A 20,246-nucleotide genomic window follows, 5' to 3' on the forward strand; every position below is an offset into this window, starting at 1 on the left:
TCAATTAGCAAATTTCAGCATCATCTCCATTTCCTTTCCTTAAATCCCATTTCCTTCCTTTACATCATTGCAATCTATCTCAAAGGTTACACTTAGGAGACAGTTCATTTTCTTTCAAATTTTGGTGATTCTTTTGCCCCATTATGTCTCCTTTTGCATCTTTGAGGTATGTACTTAAGATAACCAGCTATTTCAGCTTCTGATAAACAAGTTCTAAAATACAAAGTGAGCTTCCTATTCACATTGGAAATATTCCACAGATTAAAAATTAACTATTATTCTAAAGGCTAAAATCTATACACACAAAAATAAAGATTTCCAATGTAAATTTTACTATTTTATTTGTGAAAAAACTACAAGCAGAATTCATAAATAGACATTTCTATTTAAAGCAGGAAAATGATAAAGTGGCTTCTAATAACATAGTCGTGCACATGCCAGTAACAGGAATATATTAACATCTTTTATTTGCTAGACAAAGAGCAGTGTCCAATATAAATTTCCCCCAAAACATTTAAGACCTGTGAATTTTTGACCAGTTCACAAAACCACCAACTGACACTTTAGCATGAAGAAAAAAACAAACCTAACAGACTGTCAGCTCTAAAGACATTACAGAGCAGAAACTTCCAAAAGCGTTATACAAGCTGTCTTTCTGGGCAAATGAAAAATATAGCTCGTATAATACATTAACAAAAATTCACAAGATAAGATTGTTTTGACATACTTAACAAGCATTCTCTATTTGTCTCCAACAAACAAAGCTAAGGAAATAATGTAACCATCTTTACACAGTAAATTAAGGTTACAAGTCATACACAAGAACAGAACTGCTTGCGCATTAAAAACTGTTCAGCTCCATTGTCATACTCTAAATGTTGGCTCTTAAACCATTTTCGGTTACATACAAGCAAAGGTTATTATATATTCAGCAATTAATAAATTTTCAATAATTTAAGATACGGTAGCTTAAAAAAGTAGACTGAGAATGGTCTTGATAAGGCAGGTGAAACATCTTAGTGGAACTAAACTCACAGAAGCTTCTGCCAATGTTTTTAAATATCCAGATTGAAACTGAAAGGTTTTGATTAGAATATTGTGTGGGTGTCAAGATGTCTTTTTTTTTGTAACTGCATGACTCAAGCAGAGCAAGTCAGGTAAGCTCTGTGTGCGCGCACACGCACGAGTGTGAAAGATTGCGTGGTATTAAAACAAATGGAAACTTGCAAGCATAACACTGTGCTTTTTGTTTGTTTAACCTGCTTTCTGTGCCACTGAATACCAAGTATTTCTGGTCCTCTTTTAATATATATCTTTATAATCTACACTAGTGTTTTTACGCGCTGCCTACTAATTGTAGGGCATACTGCAGACACAGGAAGTTACAGGAATTCCATTTCCAGAATACATGCCTGAGGGATGTCATCAATTTCCAAAATTAAAAGTCTATAAAGTACCTACTACCTCACTACCCAACAGAATACACCACAGCAGCTAAAGGGCTAGCCCTGTAACATCTGATTGCTTAGATAACTCCCACTGTTAGCTGCGGTTTCTACAAAGATGGTAATTTCATGCCACTTGTTCTAAAGCAATCTTCTTCCCCTTCCTTCACCCCTCCCCATTCTTTAATTTATCACGGAGGCAAAACTGAAAAACCAAAACATTGGCATGAATGAATTAGCAGCCTATGAGTAGCTGGTTAATCAGCTTTTTCCACTAATCTATGGGGTCCAATCACTTTACATGAAACTAGTTTTTGAAAAAGTACAGTGTGTCTGAACAAAGTGCATACCAACAGTTATTGGTTCAAAAAGCAGTGCAACCTACATGAGTTTGGTGGCATTTAAGTTTTTTCAAAAAGTTAAAAACAGCAATTTCTTAAACCTCTGGAAAATAAATATGGCTGACTAATTTACCCTCCCTGAGACCCTTAATAAAAGGAATATTAAAACTTTAGAAGGAATGTCTTTGCAATATCCCACTAATATTAAAATGTGGATTTAAAATTCATAGTCAAATCACTATGTATTATATATTCTGATGCTTATAGAAAGCATCTGATTTCCTTTGGTTCATTAATAAATACTTTAAAAATGTATTTAAAAAGATAAGCATAGCTTGCATCCCAGACACAAGCATTATTTTAAAAAGGGGAGAACACTGTCCATGCATTTGAGAATAGGACCACAGCAACAAATGGCACTGCTTTATAATCTATACCTTTGAGAAAAGAATTTAAATTATGGTACATTAGTGACTACAGAATAGTTTTAATGTAAATGTGAAAGGAACCTTTCCTGTTGGCTACTCAATTCAAGCTGTTAATTTTTTTATTTGTTGCCTCCACAGACAGAAATTACTGCTATTATTAAGCAAACCAGGTTTTTAACACCAAAATGTGGTGCTTCATTACAAATCAGGCTGCCCTCCCGTCAGTCCCTAAAGGTCAAATAAAGAGAGGTAACCTCAAATTCTCATGCCTGAAATGTCTCTGAAGTACTACAAACTCTGTATCTAAATGTAAAAGTCAAATAGAAGAGAGACCCCACATCCAAACAAAAGCAAAACAAAATTTTAAAAAATTATTTTAATAAGGAGAGGTGGAATCTTAGTGGTCTTTGATTATTATTACTTTTTTTTCCTTTTTGCAAGACAGTAAAAAGAGTGAAGAGAATGAAATAGAACAGTTTACTCAAGCTATCTTTATGTCCAGGAAGAAAAAAGATTACATGCTGCTCGCAGTAAGTACGAGCTTTCCCTGCAACTCTGGCTGCAGGCGCGCAAGCCGTTCACCACTGGAGTTCCTACCACAGCAGGGGATTGAGAAATGTCTCCAAACACTGAAAAGCTCCATGTCAGGACTGGATGTGTGGTTGATAACCTTTGTTCAGTAAAACAAATCACAGTAGGTTTTGAGAAGGAAAAAAAGAATGCTCACAACTGAATCGGTAGAGTGAAGGTTTATGAGACAAAGGGACATGAGGCAAACAAATTTTAATTACAGAAACCACCACTGCAATGTCATGTAGAAAGTAGAAACAAGGGACTAGCTTCCTGGATGGACCAAAAATACAGTTTATAGCCTATTTTAATCCTAAAACTAAGACAATTTCTAGATTTACCTCAGACATGAGTAGAGGTCTGGAAAATGGATGGAATTCGAGTTACAGAATACCATATTTTCATGAGTGCTTATGTAAGAACAGCAAATGATAACATGTAACCGTAATTTACACGAATACTTGGCATTCTGGAGCTACTTTAGTTACTTTTGAATGATCAAAGCCCTCCCCAACTAAACCACTTGTGATTTGTCAGTTATTCCATTGCAAATGCAGGCTATCTGGAGCAGTCTTTAAATTTGAGATCACATTGTTTAAAAAATATATATTTTTATATCGTCCAGTACTCTTTAGACAGATGAGAGAGTCAAGTTCCCACATGGATTGGAACATACTTCATGTAAGACTGATTTTAATTAAATTTCAGCACTTTCATAGAAGGGACTGTCCCAGATCTGTAACTGTTCAATGTTGTATTCACTTCACAGTGTATCAAGCACCAGCGTTGCCATGGATTGGTTTCAAATAACCCTTTATATATAATTTTATATTTATATATATATAGTTATATCAAAACTGATAGTACATAGTATAACTGGAAGAAAGAACTAAACTTAAAAGGATATGCTGAAAGGATGGAGTTTGTGAACACAATAAATAAAAGTTCCCTCCCCCTCCCAGCCCTCCCCCCCGGCAACAAAACAAAAACAAAAAACCAGTTGTAATGTACATGGAAAATTGTGCACAGCAGATTTTTTTTTTTTTTTATAAAAAGTAGATTCAGGAGCACATCCAATTATAAATGATTGTTAGGAAAATCATATAAAACAATGGAATACATAAAAGTGTCAAGAGTAATCGTCAGGGTGCGAAATTCCTTGGTGGCCAGATGCCCATGGCAAGCAGAAATTATCCTGGCAGCATCACTAAGAGGTCGATGTCCACAGAAGATTCTCCAGGGATGCAAGCAGCATGGGCAGGTGGAGGATTTGAATTTCATACCCTGATTCATAGTTTTCACAATTCCATGTGCAATTTCAGAAAGATTCATCATTGACTGCTGACATGTCGCCCTTTGGCGTGGAGGAACGGGAGGAGCCCTTGTCTGTGCTCTCTGACCCCGAGCTGCTCTGGTTCTGCTGTTCTGACCCTGCACTGGAGGTCACTGTGGATGAGGATGTCGATGAGGAGCGAGTCTTTTCCTTAAAGTCTGTGATAATGACGGTGACGTTGCCCACAGTTACTGCCAACTGCTGTGCAGTGCTCCTGTCCACGTTTTTCAGCCGGGGCCTAGAAGCAACACCACAGGGGAAGAGCCAATTAAGTTATGGATCAAAAACAGCTTCTGGCAGAATATCATCAATACGCACAAGACTTCATGACACTGTGGCAATGAATCCGAACTGCCTACCACACATGCCAAAGCCGACTACAGAGTGTGCTACTCAGTTTTAGCAATAATCCAACAAGCACGGATAGCAAAGCTTGGGACCAATGTAAAATTACTATTATCTGTTTCCTGTTCTGGCCACAGTATTTAAAAAAGAGAAAAAGTCACCAGCCCCACCCATACTTAGCTCTTCACCTTCTTAGCCTACACACCCAAGGCAAAAAACCACCCTGGATTCATGATTACGATTAAGTAAATCAGAGCAGTGATTTAGTATGTTATTCTAGTTTCCAAGTACCTTGAGGTGTGATTTGTTTCGCTGGTCTTTGTTGTAGCATTTGCAGACTGTATGCTGTTTGCTTCACTAGGAGGATCTTTCAGAATGTCAGACTTTGGTCTAAATGAGGGAGATACAAAACAAACAAACAAACAAACAAACAAAAAAAACAGGCATTTAGAAGATATCTTGAATTCACTTGCAAAGTAATATCCTGTACTTAGTTAACCAGAAACTTACTTGGTTTTCTTGTTGGTATTTTTCTTGGTAACACTAGGACTAATTTCCTTGTCTTTCTCAGGTTTCTCTTTGTCCTGCTTTTCAACTTTCTCCTTCTTCTCCTTTTTAGGGGGTGGTGGGGTGGCATACTGTTGTGCCACTTGTTGTGCCACCAGCTGAGAATTGATCCGAGGTTTTCTGAAATGTTCAAAAAATATATATCACTATTTGCTTTATAAATTTTTTAAACATTTTTATCTGGTCTCACATTCCTTGGGTATTTTATTACTGATATCTGCCAACTCAGAACTAAATTATAAGGTTCATGTTATTTCTGCATTATTTTGTATGGATTATTTAGTATGGATACTAAACTTTTCCTTTTTCAAAGGAAATGATACATTCACATGTGATAACACTAACATACACATCCCTGTGCAGTAAAATAGTTTTTGAGCCAATAAAACATGACAGTGTTTCTAAGAGTGCTGAGAACACTACTTCTTTCAAGCCGTCAAGATTATACTGACTGACAGCTTTCAAGTACTCCTGCTGCAGAGGGTTAATCTCATTTTATTAAATGGACACTGGTAATCCCTTGAAAAGAGAATGAAATTAGAAGTGTGACATTCACTCCTCAATCTAATTATTCCAACTTGTTCTGCTCCCCTGCAGCTCTGTGATTGGCACAGACAACACATAGAGAGCAATAAAGGTAACTATGGCTCATACTAGCTCCCAAAGGAGTGAAGACTGAAAGTCACTGTAAAAAAATCATACACAAGTGACACATTCATTGTGCCATAAACCATTATGTCTGTGCCAATCTCCAACTGACACTGGCTCTTAGCACTATTGTTCACAAATTCTAAGAGATGCCAAACACTTTCACAATGCATGACCATTCACAGCCCTAAATGAGAAAGGGAGACAGGAATGCCTATGCTTTATTTCTGCATAATATTAACTCTCCAAGACATTCCCATCTAGATAGACATTTACAATATAATAAACTCTCCAAGTTTAAGATGGAAAACAAATATACAAATGGTTCATTAACAAAGTAAAACAACTGGCTGCCACAATGTAATAGTCCCCTTCAGAACCGACAGCTCCCTCTCCAATTCCCCAGGATGGAGAAATGGACTGGAGAAAAATAACTGGACAGACCAAGTCTGACTCATCAATGGGAGAGTCAGTGGTGGAGGATTAGAAAGCAAAAATCTAAAAACAAAACCCCAAACAAAGCTGCTGCATTCTTACCTAATGCTGCTGTTCTTTTTTGTTTTGAGACAGTCTCACTCTGTTGCCCAGGCTGGAATGCAGTGGCACGATCTTGGCTCACTACAACCTCCACCTTCCAGGTTTGAGCGATTCTCCTGACTCAGCCTCCTGAGTAGCTTGGTTGGACTGCAGGCGCCTGCCACCATGCCTGGCTAATTTTTGTATTTTTAGTAAAGACGGGGTTTCACCATGTTGGCCAGGCTGGTCTCGAACTCCCGATCCACCCGCCTCAGCCTCCCAAAGTGCTTGGGTAATATGGTGTGAAACACTGCACCTGGCCAATGTTGCTATTCTTTACCAGGAAACAAAATGAGAGTCACTAGGTGCATGATATGCTGGCTCCCTAAGCTAAGTGTGGTTACTGGAGCACCTCTTGGGCAGTGGCTATGATACAGCTGACAGGTGACGCAGGAGAGGTAGGGACAGATGCTTATGCCATGACAGTATCAAAGTTAATCTGAGCATTGAACTGGGTATATTCTGAGTGTTTCAGTACTGGTCATGGCCTCTAGCAATACAAGTTTTGGTCATGGGATGGCATACCACGAAACCTTGTATTACCTGAGCCTGGATCACAAGTGACAAGGGATTGATTCAAACACATGTGAAAGCACCCTGGAGAAGGGGCATGTACTTACTCTAAGCCCCTCTCTTCCAAGAAACACACAGGACCCCCTCGGTGAAAGGTGACTTTCCCTTTTTCACAGATTCTAACAGCAGCAGTAGCCATTCTAACACATTTTACTCCTTTTAAAGAGGAAGTATGATTGTGTTAATACTTAAAAAAAAATGACCGCTACAAAACATTGCACATGCACTCACTGGGGCCACAGATTAGATGTCTAGAGGGATTACCAAACAGTTTAAATTAGTGCTAAAATAAACTACCATACATTAACCAATATTTAGGTGTTAAAATGAAATAATGTAGCCAGAGTTAATAATGTGAATAAACCACTCAAACTTTATGAGAAACTACACCCTGATGAAGAGTTTCAATTAAGCCAGTATGGGTACTTTATGCCAGAGAAATCTGATCCAAGAACAAGAGAGGACAGCTGAACACCAATTTAAGACTATCCTAAACACAGAGAGAATCAAAGGTAAGCCACGTGCTTGGCCCCAGAGAAATCTCAGCCTAATCACCAGGCCCATCCAATCTGAGATGGAGGAGCCTACCTTACTCCAGGACAACCTATAAAAGTTGTCACTTATCACATTACACTGTAACTGTCAATCAACTGTGTACTACTCCATAGCAAAGACCACATTTAATCATCTTTGTCATCGTGGCATTAAGCAGTGCTAGGTACTCAATAAAATTATCTACTGGATGAATAAATGAACACTGCAGAGAAAGACAAAGTAGGATGCAAACTGAGAAGAGGGCCCAAGCTTTGGAAATCGAGGTCGCTGGTGACTTTTAGGAGAGCAGGCTATGTGGGATCAGGGCGGCAAGAATTAAGAGCCTGAAGGTTGTCAGACGAAGAGCACAGGAGCTCTTCCTTACCTCAGAACTGTGGTGCTGAGTTAAGAGATTGCTCTGCTTATTACCCAAGCAAACTGAGAAGAATTTCTGTAGGAAATAGGGTCTTGGATGATGCTGTACAATCAAAGAGGGAGAACGATAGAGGGCATGCAAGACAGAGAGGTTAAATCACTGGTCAAAGGGAGAGAAAGAACACAATCAAACAAAAGTCCTGGGGAAAGCAATGGGGACACTTTCTGCTGAGACATAAGAGAGATGCTAGGTAAAGATAAAGTGACATTTTTACTATAAAGATGACAATCTGAGGACGTTCTCTCAGTTGGCCTCTCCCTTCACAGGGAGGCAGGCAATATGGCAGAGGTAGTGTAGGGGTCGTGAGCAGAATTTGGAAATGAGAAATCAGAAAAGAGATTAAATGAACCACGGAGATCGAAAGCAGTGCCTGGTTTGGACAGTATAGGAGAAAAGAGAGCAAGTGATGAACAGAGAGAGAAAAGGAAATTTACTTGCATCTCACAAATTACCCTTAATAGCATGAATATAGTATGCCTAAAAGAAGCAGGTCTCCACTACCCAGAGATCATGCTTATCCAAAATGACTTATTCCCTAAAACACGGCCTGTCTGCCAGGACTATTTATTGGCACACTGTAGACAACATGTAAGGTGCCCTCTGGATGGTTCTGCCACTGCTATCATTCAACAGCTCAGCAAATGCACACTCAGAATTCTTCAGTGCATGCAACACAATCTGGTATCTACAGGATGAAGTCTGTATGTACAAAAGGTAAATTTCAGCCATAAGTCCTCCTAAAATGCAACATATAAGCACAACTGGGTGAATGTCTCACTTGCTCCTAAGAAAATGTTTGACTAGTACGGTGAAGTGTTTCTCCCTCTGTTGGTCAACAAACCAAAACTTCACAAATGAAAAGGCCGCAAGACTATTTGGGATCTGGTTATTACCAAGAAAAAATGGGGCATCTGCTAAACTACCTGTGTTGTTTGAAAACTACTGCTGTGTTCTGAATGTCTTCTATGTGTTCTTAAATGACAACCTAACTCTTAAACCATCACTTGCCCCCCTTCCCCACCCAAACCCCTCAACAACAGGTGAGCATTTATCATCTTAATTAGCATAACTGCTTTTTCAAACTAGTTCTCCCAATAAATGCCACAGTACTCCTAGAGTTGGGGGGCAGGGGATGAGGTAGGGAAATTCACCTTTTGGAAGGTGAAGGAAAAGAAAAATACAAGGGCGACCAGGCTGAGCCCTCCCATATAAAGATACTGCGCCATCAGAGCTGTTCTGGCAGCTCTTGCAATCTGTCCCCTCCCCACTTCTGGGATAATACTCTCTTCGCTGCGTGGCAAGTGGAAGAATGAGAAAGTCCAATTTCCATTGAGAGCTATGCACACTCCCACATTCCACTCCTGGGATGCTGTGCCAGGCTCTCCAGGTTGGTTAAACTTTACAAATGTACCCAACATGGGAGAGAGGTAGAACCTTTTCAAAGCTATCACAGGACAGGCACATCACGAAGTCAGAGTCAGCACAACCTCCCCTCAAGGAGGAACTGTCATCTCCATTTTACAAATTAGGAAGATTGAGGAGCAGAAAGAGTTAAGAAATTCATCCAAGGTTCAGCTCCATCTGGACTCTTCATGGACTCCTCTTATCTTCAGGTATCCTTAAACACTCTACAGGTATGCCTTTGAAGAGTACAGCCTTGCGTGTGTGTCAGGGGTGGCAATGTGAGATGAAAAGGGTGATGAGGGTACTAGGGATTGAAAAACTCAGGTCCCCAAGTTACAATTTAGCTAGACTCCTCCCTGAGAACACCACTGCCACCTTTGTTAGCCTCACTGTGCCTTACTCTGGCAAGAAGGGGACTACTTGGTTGTCCTTAAGAGAAGAAAAGGGGGCAGAGGGAACAGGCAAGAATGTTTTACTTGCTTTCCACTGCCTTCAGAACATTCTCTGTAAGGAATGAACACCCATATTATGATATTTAACACTGCTGATCAGTGAGAAACAGTGACTTCCCACAAATTCGCATTGCTTAATGAAGTCTTCAAAGTGTCATACAACACACTGTAAATAGCACTCATTTAATGGGCAAAACTTTCAACATGTTGTGGCAAGTCATTTCTTCAATACAAAGCTGACAGTCTGGGTCTCCGAGATCATTCAGGTTTCCCCAACTAACGTTAAATAAGCAGTTAAACACCTTCACAATACAGTGGTAAATATTAGATCAGAGCCCATGGCCTACAACTTTTGGTGTCTAAGTCTCAAATTAAAACCAATCAATCATCACCACCGCCACCACCAATCTCCAAAAAAAAAAAGACCAGAGACTCAAGATAGTAAACACAGTTTCCCTCATAAATTTAGCAAACAAGCTTTTTGTATCTTCTTCACGACTATATTTTCTTATGAAAAGGGTGTCTTCTTGAAATATTATTTTACAGGTTTATTGTTGCCATTTTAATAGCATGTAAGTGAAAATGTGCTATGAAACTTCAATAATAGACATCATCAGGAAAATATTTATTTGCATTTAAACAGCTAACATTTTAGAAAAGAGTCCATTCTATAAAAAGTGAAGCAGATCTTTATCTGGGGCATTCTTAGTGTCTGGAAAGGAAAAACTTCAGAGAGTTCAAATGTACACGAGCACAAATGAGAAAAGAAAACAAGACACCTTTTCTGGATTGCTTTGGTATGTGTACCGATACCACTTTCAGGGAGCACAGGCAAAACAGTTATTTTTTAAAGAGGCATTTCCCCCGTGTACTCCTCTTGTTTTCCTTTTCTTCTTGTGCAACCTGAGATCTTACTGCTCATTTCTCATATACTTCTCTGGATCTCAGCTACCACAACAAGCAACGAGATGACAAAGCCATCTTTTTGTGATTCAGGCAATAAAGAGCAAGAAGAGTCTCTAATAAATTGTATCTTTTCCTTGATTATGTGTCCAGCTTTTCATAAACTATCAATCATGTGTCCATTGTGCTCACTTTTGGAATTCCACCTGGCGTTTCACTTTTCGATTAAAATACCCACGGGTTGTGGAACTAAGGCAATAAACCCATCCATCTCAAAACAAAAGGTACTTTACAATTAAGACAGTTCCTTACAACCTACAAAATGTCTTCATCAAATCAGCTTACATCGAGCCCTTGAGTTCTTCATATGCTGCTTTTATGTTCCCCCTAACCCTTCCTTGCCTTGGCAATCTATTAGTCTAAGAATTAGCAACTTCAAAGAATTTAGCAACTCTGGGCAAGTCACTCCACTGAACGTACTCTTTATCAGGATTCTTTATGACAGGTCACATTATGATACTGTAATTAAAAGGAGCCTTCTCACATGACCTGTTTTCCTGTCCCTACATCCAGAAGGCTATATACATGTACACTGTACAGACATACACATGTGCACTGGATTGGCTAGGACAGATTTTACCCCATCCAATAATGACTGAATTTTTATATTACTGATGTCCCAAAATGCATATATCCCAGGTTGGAACCTACCAAAGTATACAACTCGGCTGTTATTCTTTAACACCTGCTGACTAAAACATTCTAAAAACAAAATAGGAATGGAAGTAAAATCCAATTGCAGGAAACTAGGTGGGCCACATGTGTGAAAATGCTTTATAAACTGAACACAACTTATTTTTTCTTTGCAAAAGTACCTTGTTAAAGATATACTGAGGCTAAATCTTTGTCTGGACTTGTCTAAGATAATGTATTCCAAGTTGTAAATAACCAAATTGCAAATATGTTTGTGGAATACAATCCATTTTTAAGTTGGGCAACATATGTATTTACTTCTAAGGAAAGCACTGTTAAAGTGTGAAAGCACCTGAGTTGTTTTATCCCAACAGCACTGTCCAGTAAACACTATTGGTCTCTGGCTTTGATGATTAATAAAATTTGTTTTCTGTTCACTTAACCCATACAGTCTGTTCCATTGTATTTTTTATATACCAAGGAACCTATATGACCTCATGACTTGACTGAAGCCAACCATCATTATAATATGGATAATTAAAAACTCAACTGTCACTTTACCAGGATCATACATTGCAGGACATTATTAATTTCCCTCTGCTTCCCAAACAGTATTTTTTTTTGTAGTTCTTTTTTTTCTTAAATAGTACTTTCCTCTTTCATGTAAACACTTTTCTTCAATTTCTCAAATCCTTCGACCCATCGACAAGGAGCTACTCGGTGACCTGAAGGGGGTCTTAGTCCCATTCTAGGTTACTCTTTCCCACATACATCCTTGACTCAAGAGAATCACTCTGCTCTGTATTAGAAAACGAAAACTTCCCTCAAATTGGATCCTATCAGAATTTCAAAACTCAAGTCATCCCCTTTCTCCCTGATCTTTCCTTCCGTCATCTTCACAGGTAATAGGGAAACAGAGTAGTATAAAGGAAGAGTATAGACTTTGGAGTTAAGACAGCCTTTGGACTTTATCCAGACCTGCTACTGAGCTAAGGTAAATTACCTGAAATGAGAATGAGGCCACACCTATTTTCACAGGGCTGAGGTCAGGATGAAATGAGGACAAAATTAGGTATCATTCACTTAGCTCTTGCAACAGGACATGTAGAGAGATATTCCACAAGACAATTCCCTGTAAAAGTAATACATACACTCCAAAGCACTACTTTTCCAGCCGTAGATGTGTCTGCCACCCTTCTTCAGATACTGGAAGGCAAATGGAAAGATTTACAAGTGAAAGGAGCTGGTAAGTCTGCCCTGGGAAATGGTTCTAGAGACATAAATCCTTCTCATATGTTAGCATCCTAAAGTTAATTATGCTGTCTAACAGCAACAGCAGCACTAAGGAGCCTCACTAACATAGCTGCCAGTTTTTCTGCATATTTCAGAGAGAATTTTGGTTTTGCAGAAATCCCTTTTAAAAGAGGATGCCTTTAGGGAAGGCCACTGAACTTCAATTGTAAAATATCCACACATGGTGTTACACAAACTCTCACCAGATACTGCTTGGTTAGAAATAACTGGCTCCACACGACTAACAAGTATCTTTACCTTAATAAACAGCAGATTCTGAAATGTTCTCCTTCACCTTAAATTTTCATTTTGGATACTAAAATGTCTCTTATGCCCTGAAAACAGACTTTAACTACCTGAGCACCAATAGGTGAAAGCACCGTAACTTTTCTGCAACTCAGGAACATATATTCAATAAATAAAAAGAACTAAAAGTGGTTCTGATTTTTGGAAACAAAAGACCTATTTTATAAACCAATCTGGCAGCAACAGACAGTTATCTCAGCCCAGTGGGTCTCAAAGTATTGATCCAGAGACTCTTGGGTGTCCCCAAGACCCTTCCAGGAGGATCTACAAGACAAAACTATTTCCACAATAATTTTAAAACATTACTTGCCTTTTCATTTTCCTTTCTTCAAGAGTTTACAATGCAGCTTTCCAAAGCAATGACATCTGACGTCACTGGTCTGAGAGCTTGTATATTTCCATGTTTTAAACATTTCTTAGTTCTAATTTCTGATACGGGAAGTATCTATATATATAACTAAGATGAACAAAAGCTCCTTGGGGTCATTAATACTCTTACGAAATGTAAGGGATCTTCTGACCAAAACGCTTGCAAACGGCCACCGCAGCACCATGCCCAATACTGGACTGTGCAAGTCTACTGCATTGCGGGCAAAGAAAGGGACAGTCTTGAGAAGGTAACTTCTCAGGCTTAAATTTTTCCTCAAAAAAAAACAAAAACAAAACAAAACAAAAGGTGAACAGCAGCACTGACTCGAATTGCTGGAAACATTTTGAGAATAAAGAAAAATCTTAAACTTATTTAAAACTAGAACAACTTTCTAAAAGTGGGCTTCCAGTACTTAAGCCATAGACTATAAAGCTGGCTTCCTTCCATTTCCTCTCTCTTGTGGTGCCTATAACAAATTTTATTCGTGGTTATTCAAATATTTTAAGTAAATGTCCCATAATAAATAAGCCCTTCAGCTCTCCCTCAGCCCTTCTCCAAAGAACATGCCCACTGACAAAGAATGTGTTAGTTCAATGTATCACGTAAAGAAAAAGATTTCCTAAATTGTTTTGAAAATGGACTTTTGTTTGAAAATGGTTACATTTCTTTTTGATACCTCCATTCCATATTTTCAACATAAACTTTCTTCTATGGTAAAAGACTTTTTTTGCTTGCTGATTATCTGGTTTAGTAGTGCTGTAGGATCACTGTCCCATTTGAGGCAGTGTGAGCACCACGGCAGCTGCTGGTACTGCAACTACAAGAGAGGTAGAGGCAAACCTCTCCTCACCTGCCTCCTTGGAAGGAGCAAAGCCTACCTGGACACCCAACCCTACTCTCTGCGTCAGAGATGTAACATTTCTTGTGCCATCTCCTCTCCCATCTCAACTCTATCTCTGGCATTTTGGCTTATGCCATCTCCTCTCCATCTCAGTTTCACCTTTAGCATTTTGACTTACATTTTCAAACTCATGCAACAGACTTCTCCCAGTGCCTACTAAATGTAGAGGCACAGTGCTGTGCATTCTGGATGTGTGTGGATACATGCTCATTTTCCAAGGGGCCGATGGGATAGTAACACAAGAGACTCCAACAGCCCAGACCTCTGGCGAGGTCCTTTGTCTTACATGGGGTCTGCCCTGTCACACAAGCTGGGACACAGGCCTTTAGTGGAAGAGATATCTAGACCTCCCCTTTTCACTTTCATATTATCTTGGAACCCTAAGTCTGTGACTTTGGATGAGTTAGATAATCTCTCCAAACTTCAATTTCTTTGTTGATAAAAGGATTAGAGTAAGTGATCTCTAAGGTTCCTTTAGCTCAGACACTTGTATTGAGTATTTAATAAAGACACTTAAATAAAGTATTTGTTCTTGAGGTGCAGGCAAGTTTGCAGTTTATGTTCTTAGTAACTCATTCAATTCCGAAATAAACATCATGCTTTTACAAACCTTCTAAAACTACATACTGTTGGTTTAGTGACTTAAGACATACATGACTGCTCCTTCCCCCCCACCACCAAAAAAGATACATAAATGTACCTTCTAAACCATGTCAATGATTAAGATGAATCCCAGAAACTAAGAATCTCTAAGCAAATGTTATTTTCAGATGCAAATAAATTTGACAAATCAAGTCTTTCTCCAAGAAACATTACACTAAAGCAATCCAATCTGCTCTGCAAATTACTTTAAAGCTGTCAAAGATCCTATTTAAAATGCATTTAACGATTCTGAAATTACAGTTCATGTCACAAACATGGGTACTTCCAAAACACAAAAGAATTAGTAATTCATCAAACAAAGAAGCTACTAGATAAGCCACAGTCTAACAAATACTAAACTAGCTGCCCTCCTCAGGTGTGAGTTTCCTCACCTATCAAATTAAGATTCCAACTAAACTAAGGTAAACTTTTAAGGTTTCCCTCAAATCTAACCTTTAAAACAAAACAAAAACTTAAGTAATACAAAATAACAGCCCTGACAAATTCATTCATGGTCAAGAGATCTATTACAATTACTGGTTATTAAAACTTTATTGGTTTTAATACTTTAAAACGTTATTATTGGTTATTAAAAATTACATTACTGGTTATTAAAAACTTTCTTGAAGCCCATTATCACTTCAGAAGACTCTCAACACTTCGCCAACTGCAGTGTTCACAATCTGAGCATTATTGATTATTTTGGGCCCCTTAGTTCTTTGCTGTGGGGGCTGTGCTATGCATTGGCGAATGTTTAGCAGCCCACTAGACGCCAGCAGTACCACACTCTCTCAAGTTGTGACACCCAAATTTGCTTCTAGACATTGCCAAATGTTCCCTGGAAGGAAAAAATCACTCCCAGGTGAGAATCACTGGGCTAATGTCTAATGTTAACTACAGGAATACAATATAAGGGAGTAGAAATTTTTGCAAATATGGGAGGGCAATCTAGAACAAAGAGAACTTCTCTCATCAGTTTTATCAAAAGATGCCTGCCCAAGACATCTGCAATGTGTTCACTGTTCTGACTGGTAGGCCAGGCTATAAAAGGGGAGGACATAGGGAGAGGAATCCCAAGAACACTGAGTATACTGATACTGTTATCTCTGTATTGAGATGTGTGATTACTCTTCTCCCGCCAGATGGAAAGACAATTTGATGGTCTCTATACAATTACAACTGTGACAATACCATTTATACCTCGAACATTTCTGGTAATCATGGTCTTTATTTCCAGTAACGGAAGGAAATGGCTTTTGAGTAAGGGAAGAGAAGTTTTAGTGTATCTTTATTTACTTGGTCAAATGGCTGAAAAATCAGATATTAATAAAGGTGAAGAAGACTCTAAAATTACTGGTATCTATTACTAGAGACACTAGCACTGAGTTTGATAATTCCTTCAACTCCATAAATATGGTTTTGTTTTTCTGGGGGCTGGGAGGACACAGATTGGCACAGGTAGATGACAATTCGTACGTCAATTTAAATAGTGATCTCCGAACTTAAAATATTGGTCATATTTTTTTACATATGGATGAAATATTTATCAGAATAACCAGAAAACATTTGCATAAGAATAGAAACTTGAATAAAGAAGAGAATCTTTGAGGCTGTCAATAGTCATGCATCACATCCTAACACACTCAAGCATGCACATCTTAGTGCCTAAGAAATTAATCATGCAAGTATCAAAGTCCACTCTAACTAAAGAAAACATTTGTCGGAAAATCTTAATCAATTCTTTCATTCTGTACTCTGTTGAAGGACCAGAGTGGTGTTAATAAGTACTTCTACATAAAAATTCTGCACAGCTCCCACTCATGAGTACTTTTCTTACCTAAGCAAAATTCTCCGAAGAACTTTCCAAGCAAGTGTGGTGAAATGATGTTAAAAAAAAAAATGTATCAGAATGTGTATCATCTAATGTCTTCAGCATCAGTTAGTTAAGACGATTATGTTCGGAACACACCGCTGGGAATACTCTAGTATGTGAATTCTCCCCCCACCCTCATTCTTCACATGCCAAGGAAACCTCAGAAAGGACTCTCTAATCTCCTATCCCCACCTTTCATTTTCATTGTCTTCCTCCATGCTAGTTCAGGACCTAAATATCTTCCTATGTCCATAAGATCCTATCTGGTCTTTTCTAGTCCTCCCTCTAGCTATCATACATGATGCTAAAGACCAAAGGGCCTAAAGAGAAAAGGTGAATTCCCTTTCCTCTGCTTAAAACTCTGCCACAGCCTGCTGCTAACAGAATGAAATCCTAACTCCCTAGCATGATATATAGGCTCCTCACAAGTTTCTTCAGCCATTTCTCTCAGCTTGCTTTTTCTCCACACTCACTGTCCCAGGCCTCTCATTCATAGGAACTCAAGCCACACTAAACTTTATCTTATCTTTTTCAGAAGATACCTTTTACTACTTGTTTTATTTGCTTATCTATTCCTTAGCTTCTGCAATGCCCTTCTTCTCCATACTTCTTCTGTAAAAGCCATACCTGCTTTAAGACCCAGCTCAAATGCCGCTTCTTTCCCAACTTCTCCTGGCAAATAAGTTTGTGGTCAGGTTTTCAGTGTTCCCAAACCATCCTGACATACGTCCACCACTTAAAGTTCTACATTATAATTTACCACCCTGCTTGTCTATGTCTCCCTACTAGATGATTAACATCTCTGAGACAGTACCGATCTTTTCAATGTTATGTATACTCCCCAAACTTGCATCAAACTAATAATTTCCTGCCAGTAGGTCAGCTAATGCTGGCTACAAGAGTGTATGTCCTCTGTATATAATGCAGTGCAGACAGCAGATGCTACATCCGCACGTTGCATAACATTGTATTATAATGATGTACTTAACTGTCTCTCTCTGGGCCTCAGAACTGAGCTCTTTAGGGATATTATATATATGAGAGAGAGATCTCAATGTATATGATACATGAGAGAGAGAGACGAGAGAGAGAGATCTCAATGAATATAAAGATCTACCCAGAGACAGAAATGCTCCCCGTTAAAAGAGGGGAAGAAGTAAGAAAATTAACAGGTAATGAATGTTTCCTATGAGGAAGCACTGTGCTGAGCATTCTACATACATTACTTCTCACTATCCTCATGACTTCTTGAAGTTATTAAACCAAACACCCAACAGTAAAAACGAGACTAGCGCAAGCAGAGTTTAACCCAAGTTTCTGCTCTTTCCACTAAACAGTGAGAAAGAAAGGAGATGAACAGAAGCCAGTAAAAGAGGGGAAAACGAAGAGAATGAGATACCATTTTAAAAGGGAGAGAAGCTTTTCAAGGAAAGAATGGTCAATAATATTAAAAATAATCTTAAAAGCTATAGCAAATAAGGCCTGAGGACAAGCCTCTGAACCTGGCAATCAGGAAGGTATCCTTCCAAAGCGTTTCTTTTCCAATTCCTTCACCAGATTACATACATGCCCCTTAACCCTCCACCTTTCCTCCTACCTCAAATAGTCCAACTATCAAAACATGTCCCACCTATACTGGTATGAAAAAAGCTACTTTTGCAATCTGCTCTACAATGCCTATGATTTTAAAAAATCTTAGAACAAGGAACTAGAACAAACTTCACAAGAAGTTGAATCTAGTCCTTCAGGAATGCTCTTTGTCTTTTTCTCTTTCTCTATCAAAACAGAAAAGGTCTATAGGTAGTAAAAACTGAGTCCCCAGAGCATGGCATAATATGCCTGCTTATTTAACCTTAAAGAAACTACATTATCACAAGCCCAAGTATTGTGGCATCAAGTGAGATTATCACACTACTAGCAAGATCTCCAACTACAGACTTACCTAAAATCTTAGCTTTAAAAAACGGGTATTTTGAAAATTGGGATTGTATACTGCATACATGAAAGTACCTGCATGAGTGTAATCATTCTGACACAAAAGCTTTTCAATTTAGTATTCCACTCCAAATTATCTGCCTTTGGCATCAGTGTAATCCAATTTTTATCCCTTGTAAAAAGTTTCCAACAAGGTGAGGATTCTGTATGTTCCATAAATGACTCTGAAATGTCTTTATTTGAGGGGGGTGGGAGGGAAGCCAGGTGTGATGGCTCACACCTGTAATACTAGCACTTTGAGAGGCTGAGGCAGACCAATTACTTGACCCCCAAGTTCAAGACCAGCCTGGGCAACATGGGAAGACCCCAACTCTACCAAAATGCAAAAAAATTAGCTGGGTGTGGTGGCACGCGCCTGCAGTTCCAGTTACTCAGGAGGCTGTGGTGGGCAAATTGCTTGAGCCCAGAAAGTCAAGGATGCAGCGAGCTGTGATCATGCACCACTACACTCTAACCTGTGCGACAGAGCAAGACCCTGTTGGGAGGGAGGGAGATACCTCTCCACAGAAGGAAGGGAGGGAGAGAGGGAGGGGACACCTCCCTCCCCACCAAACTAAACTGCTGTAAGTATACTTTCTGCAAAGACTTGCTGAAAATGATTCACTAATTTGCAAAGAGAAAACAGATTTTTCGAATGCCTTTTAGAAGTAGAAATTTTAGATGCTTTATTAACTAATTTTGGACTTACAGAAAAGTTACAAAAATAGTAGGGCTCTCATATACCCCTCACCCAGTTCCCCCTAATGTTACCATCTTATATAAACACAGAATGATCAAAACTGGAACACTAACATCTGTACAATTCCGTTAACTAAACCACAGACCTTTCCTGAATCTCACCTGTTTTCCCACTGATGACCTTTTTCTGTTTCAGGATCCTACCTAGGTCTCACATCACATTCTGTTGTTATTTCTCATTTTCTGGGCTCCTTCTGATAGTTTTCTGGCCTTTGTCCTTTATGAACCTGAAACTCTTGAGGACTGGTCAGTTATTTTGCAGAAATGCTCCTTAATTTGGGTCTGTCTGATGTTTTCTCATGATCAGAATGAAGGTCGTCCCTTTTCACAACACCACGGCAATGATGTGCCCTCCTCAGTGTATCACACCAAAGGGTTCATGATGTTGCTATGTTTCTCCACCTTAAAGTTATTGTCTTTCAAATAAATACTTTGGCAGAGATATTGAGACTATATAAATAAGCTCTTTCTCCTGAAACTTTAAGCTACGAATTTTAGCGTCCAAACGTGGATTCGGCACAGATCTCTTAACTTTTTGTTGGTAGTGGTGGTATTTTTGTCCTAATAGTGATTTTCTAGTTCCCGCTTTCCTTTTATAATTATTAAGTGGAATTTTTCTTTAAGAGCTGTCTCTACTCTCCCATATATTTACTCAATTATTTATATCAACATGAATTCATGGATACTTATTTTATCCTGTAGGTTAAAACAGAAAACTGTCATTATATATTTTTTTGCTCAAATTGTTCCAGCTTTGGCCATCAGGAGCTCCTCCTTTGGGCTGTCTCCTATTTTCTCACTCTCTCTCTTTTTTTTTTTTTAACAAAAAGAGACGGGGTCTCACTACTGAGCAGGCTGAAATGCAATAGAGTGATCACAG

At 38.8% G+C, this 20,246-nt stretch overlaps 1 protein-coding gene across 1 annotated transcript in view; it reads right to left on the reverse strand.

Annotated features, from left to right (window-relative positions):
• Positions 1-324: 324 nt before the first annotated feature.
• RYBP (RING1 and YY1 binding protein) overlaps positions 325-20,246 on the reverse strand; it is a 73,945-nt gene continuing 54,023 nt past the window's right edge. The window contains exons 3-5 of the mRNA XM_031009439.3: positions 4,973-5,149; positions 4,754-4,852; positions 325-4,355 (exon numbers count right to left, since the gene is read on the reverse strand). Of these exons, the coding sequence (XP_030865299.1) occupies positions 4,103-4,355; positions 4,754-4,852; positions 4,973-5,149 (529 nt within the window). The 3' untranslated portion in view covers positions 325-4,102. The remainder of the gene's footprint in view (positions 4,356-4,753; positions 4,853-4,972; positions 5,150-20,246) is intronic.

The sequence above is a fragment of the Gorilla gorilla genome, chromosome 2, assembly GCF_029281585.2.
Source record: "Gorilla gorilla gorilla isolate KB3781 chromosome 2, NHGRI_mGorGor1-v2.1_pri, whole genome shotgun sequence".
NCBI lineage: Eukaryota > Metazoa > Chordata > Mammalia > Primates > Hominidae > Gorilla > Gorilla gorilla.